General features: G+C 41.1%; 1 protein-coding gene across 2 annotated transcripts in view; it reads right to left on the bottom strand.

The window, feature by feature from the left end:
* Positions 1-12,219, bottom strand: part of LOC306878679 (regulatory-associated protein of mTOR-like) — a 273,686-nt gene that overhangs the window by 79,535 nt on the left and 181,932 nt on the right. For both annotated transcript variants that reach the window (XM_079431159.1, XM_079431160.1), the window contains exon 11: positions 1,306-1,381. In XM_079431159.1, coding sequence (XP_079287285.1) covers positions 1,306-1,381 — 76 coding nt within the window. The remainder of the gene's footprint in view (positions 1-1,305; positions 1,382-12,219) is intronic.

The raw sequence follows: 12,219 nt of genomic DNA, 5'->3' as shown, positions 1-12,219 counted from the left end.
TTGGTTGTGCTGGAACTGTGATGTGATTCACGCGAAGAATATAATTAGTTCAACAAAACACACGCAAGAATCACAGCGGTGATGATTTACCTAGGATACGAGCAAGTGTGAGCATGCAGTGCAATCCTGCATGGTGAGTGCAATCAGAGCAGCAAATGAATGGCTCGCAATTAGATGTCAGAAAGCCATGTTCATGCGATGCAAATACAGTAGATGGAAGTGTCCTTTCATCAAGCTGCGCATAATCGCACCAAATTAAATGTAAAAAATTGACCTATGTTGCACGTTTGTGATAACATAAAAAGAAAACAAATAAGTGTTAAATCAGACCAATGTTGCAGGGGGCATTAGGAACAATCACACTCTGATTCGTATCACAGCAAACATGCTCAGTGTGAAAGCCTCCTAAGTAAGAAATATCAAGACATTAGCAGCTCTCTAATTCTCATCTCTCATCTTTCTTTTCTCTCGCACACAGATACACACACAATTATAAGCATATGAGAATCACTGAATCCCAAAAGTAACAATAAAGACAGGGGTGAATGTGAGACATTATTTGTTCAGTCCCAGCACGATTACATAACTGAATTTCAAATACTCTTTTAATAGCCTGAGAACAGCAATATGAGTGTTTGTGTGTTAGCAGAAAAAGCATCTGTTGCACTAAAGACAAATCATATCAGGTTGAGAAATCAAGGTCACTGCAACCATTACACAAGACAAACACTGATTCACAAATGTCTGAAAGTCACAAGAGTCAGTCCATTAGATAACATTTTACTGATCCCAGGTGAGAAATTCAGCCGTTATAGCAGAAGAGCATATCAGAAACAACAAGAAATGCACCTCATATCCAGTAAAACTGAGCACAAAATAAAAAGTAAATAAAACAGTCAAAAGTTCAGCAGTTAGCACGTGTCCATGACACTTTTAGAAATGGTGTTCATGAGGTTTGAAAGCCACTCATATTCAGTATCTTTTGCTTTTGTGTTAACTTAATGTTGTATTTTTATTTATCATTTCTTAAAAATTCAGAAAACAAACTAGACAACAAAAAGGTGTGATATTAACAGAAAACTGAACAACATTCAGAACATGTGATCAGATCAAATGAAATAACTACTGAGGTAAAAATATAAAAATCACTGAGTATGATTAGAGATTAACTGAACTGAAATCATAAGTAGGACTGCAGTGCTAATTCGAGGCAAAGGAATAATAGCAATAGAAGGCCATGAATTAAATGATCACGAAATAGTCTCTCTCTGATCTTCACACCGTTGCAGTATCAGTCATGCTTACCCTGAAAGCTGTGCCCTCCTCGATGATGGTGGGAAGCTGGGAGAGGCAGATGTCCACCGCAAGGTCCCACGCTTGCCTGTGCGCACGCACACACACACACAAAGATGCCACATTAGTCAATCCCACACTCATGTTTCTTGCTGTGAGTTTCTAGGCTCTGACCAAATGAAAATATGCACTGGCACTTTATTTTGAGCACATTCATTATTAAGGAATAGAGAACCCTGTAAATTTACTTGTTTGAAATCTTTGAGACATTATTTCTTTCCTTCACCCAAAAATGAGAATTCTGTAATTATTTGCTCACTCTCACTTACAGATAAACATTGATATATTATATATTAAACACAGAACACATCAAATGTGGTAAACAGAAGCTCATATGTGGTTTCTTGACGCTCAAGAACAAATGAGGTTTCACCACGATTGTCACACTAGCACGTTTGAGCTTCCACGAGAAATAATGTTTGTTTTTGTGAAAGTTGTTTTTTTTTTTAAATATCGACATGGTACTAAAGCTATTTAAGTAGCAGTTAGAGCTGCAGTCCGCAAGTTTTGCCTCTTTGTCGCCATCTCTGTTTGAAAACCTGGAATTGCAGTTCTGTGCAGAATTATCTTCGTTGCGTGGGGTTGTGCTCCTGCACGGCTCCTGCGTGAATGAATCTAATTGAGGAGTATGTGTTTCAGTCTGTCAGTCACCGCACCGGTGTGGATACTGTACTTAGGAATCACAGATTATAGCCTACGTCTTGGAATATATGACCCAAATAAGAATTTTCACCGTATATTGCCATCTGAACAAGTAACAAGTCTGCCACGTTTGTTCTGACCAACTGAGGTAAAACGCATTACAATAAATCGTGCTACCAATGGTAATTAAATCTAACGATCAGTTAGCTCATATCACAACTGTACAAAATATTATTATTGTTATACTTTATTCTCAAATTATTAATGTTAACAACATCAGCATTGTAGTGTGTAGATTTCAATTTCTGTAAAATCTCTAATTGTCATACCATTCGAATTTCATAAGAAATTATTTTACCCCAAAAAGCAAACTATGCTCCCTTCAAACTGGTTGTCTTTAAAATTCAAATCTTGTGTAATTCCAGGCTATCTGTAATCAGAAGCACATTTAAAACTGGAAAATAATTAAATTTAATTCACGTGTTTCTTAAACACATCCTCTCTGGATTACAATCTGTCATCAAAATGATACATTTAATTATTCTAGCTGTGTAGAAGATTTTTATTAGTCAAAATATGAATTAATCAAGTATAATTAATGTGAATCTAACCACTTGTGTATTAAGTTATATTTCCAATATAAGCATATGCCTGTGTGTTAAGGGCTCGCATGGAGGGCATGTTCTGACCCTTATGATGGAAAACATATGTGGAAATACAAAGAAGGCTTCTTTCCTTAAACACGTCTAGGAGCCCCTTCTCTCTAGGGAAAGAACATATGTATAAATATTGCCAAAAAAGGAAATATGCACATGTATGAAATGTTCTGAACACGCCTAGAAACTAGACTATATAAAGAGAAACTCAGAGAACGTTGGGAGGACTGTTCTGCAGAAGACTCCTCGGCTTTATTGTCTTGTTATAATAAAGTCTATTTTCTGGCATCAAAACCCCACAAGGCTCTGAGATTGATTCTTCAGAAAGAAGGGAAACCACCACAGCTGCTGTGAGAAAAGGCTATAAACGATCCACCACCTGCAGGATCCTCACATGCGAAAGCCTACTAGGCGGGACAACTTCTTTATGTTTACAGACATGACGTAATGATGCAGTGCATGCTCGAATTTCCTGCGAAAACTTACCCGTACCACTCAAATTAGAAAACATTATAAGCTAACCGTTGTGAATCGGGCTAAAGTAAGGTGATTGTTTTTAACACTGGCTGGTTATGTACTTGCTCAAATATTGATTTTTAACCCAAAAAAGTTACAGACTGCAGCTTTAAGTACACATTACTAAGTACACATATTTAGCACTGTTTTTCCCTAATGCCTGTGACCCTACAAGAACAGACCCACAAATGGAAAAGCACTGCTATAGAGTATCTGCATGTAATCTTCACTGCACTTGTCAGAGGCTGCATGTAAAGTTATGTTACATTACATGAGAACTAATCATCTGTTGACACTTCACCTACAGCAGCAGTGCTGAACTTTCAGAGCTCCATCACACACTGTCCGGTGTGTTTTGCCCACCACAGGTGCTTCTGAGATTATTTCTTTCAGCGCAGCAGGGGACGACAATCTCGATGAGGCAATGTCCCTGACGGCATCCAAGAAGAACTGGGCCCACTCTCCAGATGAGCTCTCTGAAGTGGAGGGACACGCCGCATTTCAAGAGCCGTGAGCGATCTTGGTCTGGAATGGGAATTCCCCGATGAGCCAGCTAAGAGCAAACTGGATTCGTGGTTCCTTCACTCAGGCCGTCAAGCCGCCACCCTGAGAAAGCGAGCCCCATTCCTCCCAGACCTGCACTACGAGGTCGTTAAGGCGTGGGCTGCGGATTCCGAGACATTCAAGGATCTACGCGCGGCAAAAGATTTAGCGCTAAAAGCCACTAAGATGACGGCCCAGGTGATCGGGCGGAGCATGGGCTACATGGTAGTGCTCCAACGACATCTGTGGCTGACACTCACCGAGCTGAAAAACAAGGACAGGAGGATGCTGCTCAACACCATTTTATCTCCCTCTGGCTTCTTTGGAGACGTCGTGGAGACTATCGCAGAGCATTTCTCTGAAGCACAGAAACGCTCCAAAGCAAAGAGCCACTTCCTGCCACGCCGGGCTGCGACGCAACCTCCAGCACGAAGCAGATCATCATCTGCTTCTAACCGGCCATCAAAACGAGCTCCCTCTGCTTCCGCTTCATCAGCACCGGACCCACTGACGGGCGTTCAGTCCTCTCTGCGCACTAAATCCCCATGGCAGAGAGGACCGAAGATGTGGCACAGCTTCAAGAAGGGCGGCCGCCACGGGGGCGCTACTTCGGAGGAACAGAAGCCTTGTTCCTGAGGGGTTGATACGGAAGAAGAGAATGTTGAGCGGCGGGCCTGCCGCGAAATGTCAGAGATGGTGTAACGAAGTCCCCTTGGCGGTTGCAGGCGACTACGAGAATGTTTGTGTTGTTGCTGTTCAAAATGCAATAAAGCATGTGACACCCTCACAAAAAGAGCTTTTTTTCTCCTCCTCTGGCAATAACTTCGCAACTCACCCCTGTGTTAAGTGTCGGCTCTCCGCCACTGCGGCTCGACACCTCACACGTTCACATGTCCGTGTCACTCATACATTCAATGGTAGGCTCGCACTTCCCGTTATCCAGCAATGCACGACCCTCGCTACAACACAGCGCTCCCGTTTGTTCTGAGTATTCTGAACGCGACCCTGGCACTCAGCGGCGTTTCTCAGAATACAGAGGACGAAGCGCTCCGTCCTCTGTGCCATTTTGCGAGCGCCTGGCGGTCCATTCCGGGTATTCCGGATTGGGTACGGAACGTAATAGAGAACGGCTACACGCTCCAGTTCCGGCGCAGACCACCCCAGTTCAAAGGTGTGGTGATGTCGACAGTACCGTGGGAGAATCGTACATAAACTGCCAAGGCGGAGGTCACTCGAGAGCCCTTTACGAGAAGGCAGCTCACCTTTCACTGTGGGCCTATCACCATTTGCTTTCCATTCGGGCATCACATATCCCGGGCTGTTTGAACAGCAGTGCAGATATGTTAATCGAGGGAGGGGATCTCTCACGGAGAATGGAGACTGAACCCCGGGACAATGAAACTGATCTGGGAACAGTTCGGAGTTCGATTTGTTCGCGATGGAGGAGAACACACATTGCCCTCTGTTCTTCTATCTGTCACGCTCTCCCCTGGGAGGGGACGCGCTCACGATGCGTCTGTATGCGTTCCCCCCACCCAAGATCTTGTCACAAGTGTTTCACAAAATCAGAGAGGAGAGAGCGACGGTTTTATTGATCGCTCCATACTGGCTGAACAGGCCTTGGTTTCCCAATCTGTTGGAGATACTAACGGCTCCCCTGTGGCTGATTCCGCTGAGATGGGACCTCCTGTCTCAGGCAGGTGGCTCGATTTGGCACCCCAACCCGGAGAGGTGGAAAATTCATGTGTGGATGGTGTGCGGGAAGTTCATTGTCTCGCCGCGTGATGGACATGATTACGGAGGTACGAGCCCCTTCTACAAGACGTCTGTACACCTCTAAATGGAAAGTGTTTATTGAAATGGAGCGAGCCGAATGGTTGCGACCCGGAGATCTGTCCCGTGTCTGACATTCTAGATTTCTTACAACAGCGGCTCGATGGCGGCAGTATGCCTTCCACTCTTAAGGTCTATGTTGCAGCTATCTCAGCATTTCATGTTACTATTGACGGGTGTTCAGTGGGCAAACACGATCTGGTGATCAGATTTTTGAGAGGTGCGAGACGACTAAGACTAAGAGGACTCTCGTCCTCCCACTGTGCCATCCTGGGATCTGGCATTGGTGCTGGGGGGGCTCTGGCATCCCCGCCCTTCAAGCCACTTCAGTCTGTCGGCTCGAGAGCGCTTTCGCTTAAAACCGCACTGTTGCTCGCACTTGCTTCAGTTAAGCGCATGGGGGATTTACAAGCGCTCTCTGTGAATGCTGACTGCATTCAGTTTGGACCAGGTGATTGTAACATCACGCTCAAGCATAGATTGGGCTACGTGCCTAAATCGCTCTTGACACCGTTCAGAGTGCAAGTGGTGGTGCTTTCCCGCCACTTGTCAGTGAACAGGACCCATGGTTCCAACTACAACTGTGATGACTAGACTGGTGGTTTCGACTAGGTCGTATAGGTGGAATTCGGAGGCCATGCCCCCACTGGCTGTCTTGACTGGCATTGGCCAGTGAGAGTTGCAACTTCACTGGCATTGTGCAATAAGATTTCAGGTACGATTAGGAAGGAAGGGAGTTCCCATAAGCGTCAGCTTCTGATGCCATGTCTCGTTCCCGTCTCTCAGGGAACTGAGGTTACAACAGTACCAGGAGACGTTTTACTTTTCTTTTTGTTTTCATTTTGAAAAGCTTATCTTTGCTGTTTACCTCACGTTATGCTATGGAGGCTCTCTTTTATTTATTTTTTTATTTGATTTAATAATTAGATTTTTATTAGATGTAAGCAAAACAGACCATTATCTTTTCTTGTAAAACATGACAAGATTGCGAATTTGAAAGTGAAAGCATCTGAAATCCGCGGCTTATAGCAAAACAGAAACTCCCGTTCACAAAATTCAAATCACAAATAATACTACTGATGAAAAAGAACAGGTTGAATGTTAACCACTTTCATTTCCATATAACTATTATCTATGATAAAAGTTCCTCAGCATGCATTGATTAACCCCATGTTGTAGCAAAAAAAAAGAAAAAAGAAAAAACACAAAAAAAACCATGTGCTCGTGCGACCGACTGAGAAAGTTAGTCGCAAAAGAGTGACCAGTGGGAAGAATGAGTCTGGAGTCCTGGGTCACGGGCATCAACCTGAGTGTAAACAGACTGAGAGATCTTAAGGCATGCGCGACGCTTAGGTGCCAAGGGACGTGCGCTCTCTTATGGGTTAGAAGAAAGGAAGGCAACACCATGTCTACACCGGACACGAGCGGCACGACAAACGACAGTATTGAACCCATTATAATCAGCGATGCTGTCTACACTGGATGCGGCGCGGTGTGACACGACAACTGTCGCTTCCGGTGTAGCCATTGTGTAAGGTGGCAAGTAAATAATGGCGCTTTTCCACTGCGTGGTACGACTTGGCATGGCACGGCTCAGAACGGCACAACACGGCTCAGTTCGGCTTGGGTTACGTTTCCACTGCAGTTTAGTATCGCTTTAGAGTAGGTGGGATTATTCACGTGTCGTTATAGTTGCGCTGCCTCTACTGCCATGACTCCCGAAAAACTTAATTCCGCGTCGCTCCATTAAGCTCTCGCTGGATCCGCTCCTCAGCTATCAACGAGAGGATCGTCTGTACTTCCTCAACGAAACCATTTTTTGGTTGTTTAAAAAAGGTGCACTCATTCAAAACAGTTGGCTGTGCCGATTTAAATCTAGTGGGTCTGTATTTTTTTTTATTGAATGCTTGAAAAAATCTAGTGGGTCAAGTTGAAATGAAGTCAGCCATTTATGCTGCAGCGCCCGGGGAGCAGTTGGGGGTTTGGTGCCTTGCTCAAGGGCACCTCAGTCGTGGTATTGAGGGTGGAGAGCGCGCTGTACATTCACTCCCCCACCTACAATTCCTGCCGGCCCGAGACTCGAACTCACAACCTTTGGATTACGAGTCTGACTCTCTAACCATTAGGCCATGACTTCCCCATGTGTCATGTGTCATTGAATGACACAGGCAGTGATTTTCTCCGGCCAATCAGTGATCAGCAGAGTTTACACGTCATGATTTGGTAACGGTACGGCTCGCTTGGAACTTCGGCCGAGGTGGTACAAAAAAAGTACCAGGTACCAGATACTGTACCCAGTGGAAACCCCCCCAAAAGTGAGCCGTACCGTGCTGTACCATGCAGTGGAAAAGCGCCATAAGTGTAGAATTGCACTGTCTGTTTGCTTATGTGCATCAATCGGAGTGTAAAACAGTGAGAGATGTTGAGGCAGGTGAAAAGCTTTTGATTAAAGAGGAATATTGACCTATTGTGCGTCTTGATGCTGAGCCCCGCCTTGATATAATGATTGACAGGTTGGGGGTGTGATCGACTCGGAATTGACTTAAACTACATTATCGCAAGGTATTGAATGAAAATGCAATTGAAACACCTTAAGTGCGAGTGTCAATGCATTAAATAAAAATAAGAGACATTTAAATCACCATTTTTGCAACCATTATGGTGCACATTTAGCTCAGAATGCATTTTGAAATTCACACTGCATTTTGCTACAATTATCACACGGTATCACAATGAAAATGCAATCTCAAGTGTCCTACCCATAAGTCTGAATGCATTTAGGAAAAATGCCATTTAAATGATAATTTTGCTACAGTTTTTGCTTGGACATGTTAAACATATCTACTCAATTTGGGTAATACAATTTCATTTTAATTTTGCAACTTATAAAGCGTTAAAATATGTTTTCATTTACATATTAAAAGTAGTGTAGAAAATAGCAAATGTAAATTCTATAATTGAATTTTCATTTTTATTTTGCACTAAATGTTGCACATATGTATGGAAAAAATGTAAATTTAAATACAGAAATACATTGCCATTTTACATCTTGCAATGTCATTTTGCATATTACATTTCAAAATGAATTTTTCTACCCATATGCTTCCATATACTGTAAAATAAACAGGACTGTGAATTGATTAAATGTTTAATTTAGTAATATAGTAGTTAATATAATGCTTAATTTAATAAAATAAATGACATAATATGCTGCTAATTCTAAATATAGCCATAATAAATATGGAAGTATTTTAAAACATTTAAATTAGTTTTATATTAAGTAAAAATTTGATGTATGATTAAACCGTGCATACATCAAAGGGTTAATTTGTACATTAATTTGTAGTTCTATAAACATTTTAGATTGTCAACGGTTGTTTTTTTTTTGGACAGTTGCTGTCCCTTCGGTGAACACTGCATTAATTATTTCACAAGGACCATTCATATTCTATCTGTCTGTTTCCTGTATATTGTTTCTTTCCTTTACTCCACGCCCTGCTTCATCATGTCTCCTCCTAATAGCGGAAGGCACCATCCTTCCTCTCTAATGTTCCCGTAACTCTTTCCTTCTTTACCAAATGTTCCCTCTATTTCTGCCTCTCTCCATTTCTCATCTCCGGTTTCAAACCAGAAGACTCAAGGAACTTTCTGCACTGCGTAACTAAAGAGCTCTGATGATCCTTTACGAAAGTGAAATCTATTTCTCTCTTGCTAATGGTATGCTATGAGATTCAAGCTTCAACTAGCTGTGGAGAACAAAGTCTGTATTCCATCATACACTGCTGAGGATTACACAATGCTGGTTTAGCCAACAGCATGATACTGATGATGGAAAACAGGGGGAGAGAGAGGGGTAATGAAAATTCATAACATAGTTCATTTAAAATGCAGAGGGAGAGACCTCTGAGTAAAATACCAGTGTAAATAAATAAGTAGTGCCATTCACTGTAGGAATAAATAAGCTCCCTCTTCTCCATGGAATGTTTTTTAAAATCTGGCATGCCGATTTTGCTTTTAGAAGAAATATAATAAAACAGAATATTACTGAGAGTTTTCCATGATATACTCATACAATACTCGATACTCAAAGAATTTGCCACAGCAAAATCTAATGTGCTGCTGAATACACAACCTTATGTAAAAATATAATAAACAAATATTGATATTTATTATTTAAACATTAAGAAAAAAATATGAACATGTTTACATATTATTTTAACATATTAAATTCCGTTTAAAGTCAATATTAAATATGTGTTCTGAGTTTGTCTCACCACAGAAAAATGTGTTATTAACCACCCAGCCAAATTTGAATGCAAAAAAAGTAAATAAAACAAAATATCAAAATCTTGAAAAAATAAGCAGTATTCTCTGCTCTCATATGCTGGGGGCGTGTCCACTGGTGGCGCTGAAACCACGCCCACTCGCGGGAAAGCTGCCGTCTCTCTCAACTGTCTTCCTAGCTGCTTATTTAATAAGGAGACCGAGTTGTTTTGTAAATGATTGCAACCAGGTATTATGCATTTACGTGACGAAGGCATAGCTAGCTAGCAAACTGTAGGCTGTAGTAACTAATGGTAATGACAGTAACTCGCGATTGAGCCGTGAACCACTGATGCAAATGCGCTCTAATTGATAGATGTATTTGACTTGAAGCAACGCTGCAGAACAGTGTATGACATCAAAGTACCGTGAGAGCAATTCGAAAGCATCAGGAGCGTTTGCTCTCTGTAGCTCTCACTGTACTTTGATGTCACACACCGATCGGTCTACAGCGCTGCTTCAAGTCGAACACACGTTTTAGTGTTGGGGGAGGGCCCCTGCTCGGTGGCTCGATTGCGTCATCGAGTCCTGATTTAGCCCCGCCCAAACAATCCTGATCACGAAAATGGTGAAAAACTGTTTAACGGTCTAACTCCACAATTAAGTATTACATAGTTCACAGTCTTTGTAACATGTTTCAGCAATGCATTTCTAACACTTATAATGCGTTTACAAACAATTCTCAGAATTAACTTTACACGGACTTTAACAAAAACATCACTTTATACAGTGGTGGCCAAAATTATTAGAACGCTAGTAATTTCACCAGCTAAAGAATTATTTTATGTCAGTTATTTCTATCTTTTGCTGTTACAATGAATGTTTGGACGTTACAATGTCCAACATCCAAACATTCATTTAGCCATTAATTGTAATAATCCAGTGAGATTTTTCTTGCACAACAGCCAGTGCTCCACACAGCAATCTGATCTCATCATCATCCAGTCTGTCTGGAATGACATGAAGAAACAGAACAAACTGACACAGACCAAATCCAGAAGAACTGTGGCAATGTCTCCAAGATGCTTCAAGAGACCTACCTGCAAAGCTATCTGATAAACTATGCGCAAGTGCACCTAAGGCAAAAGCTGCTTTAAACGCAATGGATGATCACACCAAATGTTGATTTAATTTAGTTAACAGAAGTTAACTAACCTATTTAGAAGTTAAGAAACCTATTTATTACATTATTTTTGACAGCATTCTAATTTTTACAGCATTTTTACACAAGTGCCTAAAACGTTTGACAGTACTGTAGCTTTGCAGGTAGGTTTCTTGAAGCATCTTGGAGACATTTCCACAGTTCTTCTGGATTTAGTCTGTCTCAGTTTGTTCTGGTTCTTCATGTCATTCCAGACAGACTGGATGATAATGACATCAGATCTCTGTGTGGAGCAGTGGCTGTTGTCAGACTCCTTGTGCAAACAAAAATCTCACTGGATTATTACAATTAATGGCAAAATGAATGTTTGGAAATGTAAAGTGATATTTCCTACTGACACACTACAGCAAAAGATAACTGACATAAAATAATTTTTTAGCTGGTGAAAATACTAGTGTTCTAATAATTTTGGCCACCACTGTATGTAATTGAAATATTTATTTAAAACAATAGCATAAGGCCTTGAAGCAGTTAAGTACACATGAAATAATAAAGAACAAATAAATATTTTTTTAAACAGACTGAGCACATGTATGATATACTATAGATTTTTTTTTTTTTATTATTATTATTTTAATATCGACATGGTACTAGAGTTAAGTAATGAAGTTGAGTCGGACTACGCTAGTATTTTAAACTATACATTACAAAATATAGGGATTTGTTGATTCTCCACCCAATTTTTTAGAGGTTTTTTTTTTTTTTTGCTTTTTTAGAACATGGACTTCACTTCACTGCAAGTGAAAATTCCAGAATTCTCTAGCTAAGATTTGTTCAGACAGTGTGGTCAGTGTCTAATATAAATACAATAGTTGCCATAGTAATGAACGTTAGCACTATGCCAAGAGACGGTCTTCTACAACATATGAAAGCACCTATTATTGTGTAAAGTATTGGCAATCTGCTCATGTTTATCACAACATCTTGCCGAAAAGGAGTAAATGCAGGCATTACTGTATACTGCATTAATACATTGCACACTTAACATTCAGACTCAAAGGCATTTCCAAAAATCCAATGTAATATACAAATATGGATTTCTTGTCTATTTTACTGTTTAGCCTAAGAACAACTAAGCATATGAGTAGGCAACGTCGGTCCTGGAGTGCCGCTGTCCTGCAGAGTTTAGCTCCAACCCTAATCAAACACACCTGAACAAGCTAATCAAGGTCTTCAGAATTACTAGGGCTA

Source organism: Barbus barbus, assembly GCF_936440315.1.
Source record: "Barbus barbus genome assembly, chromosome: 13".
Taxonomy (NCBI): Eukaryota; Metazoa; Chordata; class Actinopteri; order Cypriniformes; family Cyprinidae; genus Barbus; species Barbus barbus.
The sequence above is the reverse complement of the archived record's forward strand: the minus strand, read 5'-3'. Positions and strand labels throughout refer to the sequence as shown.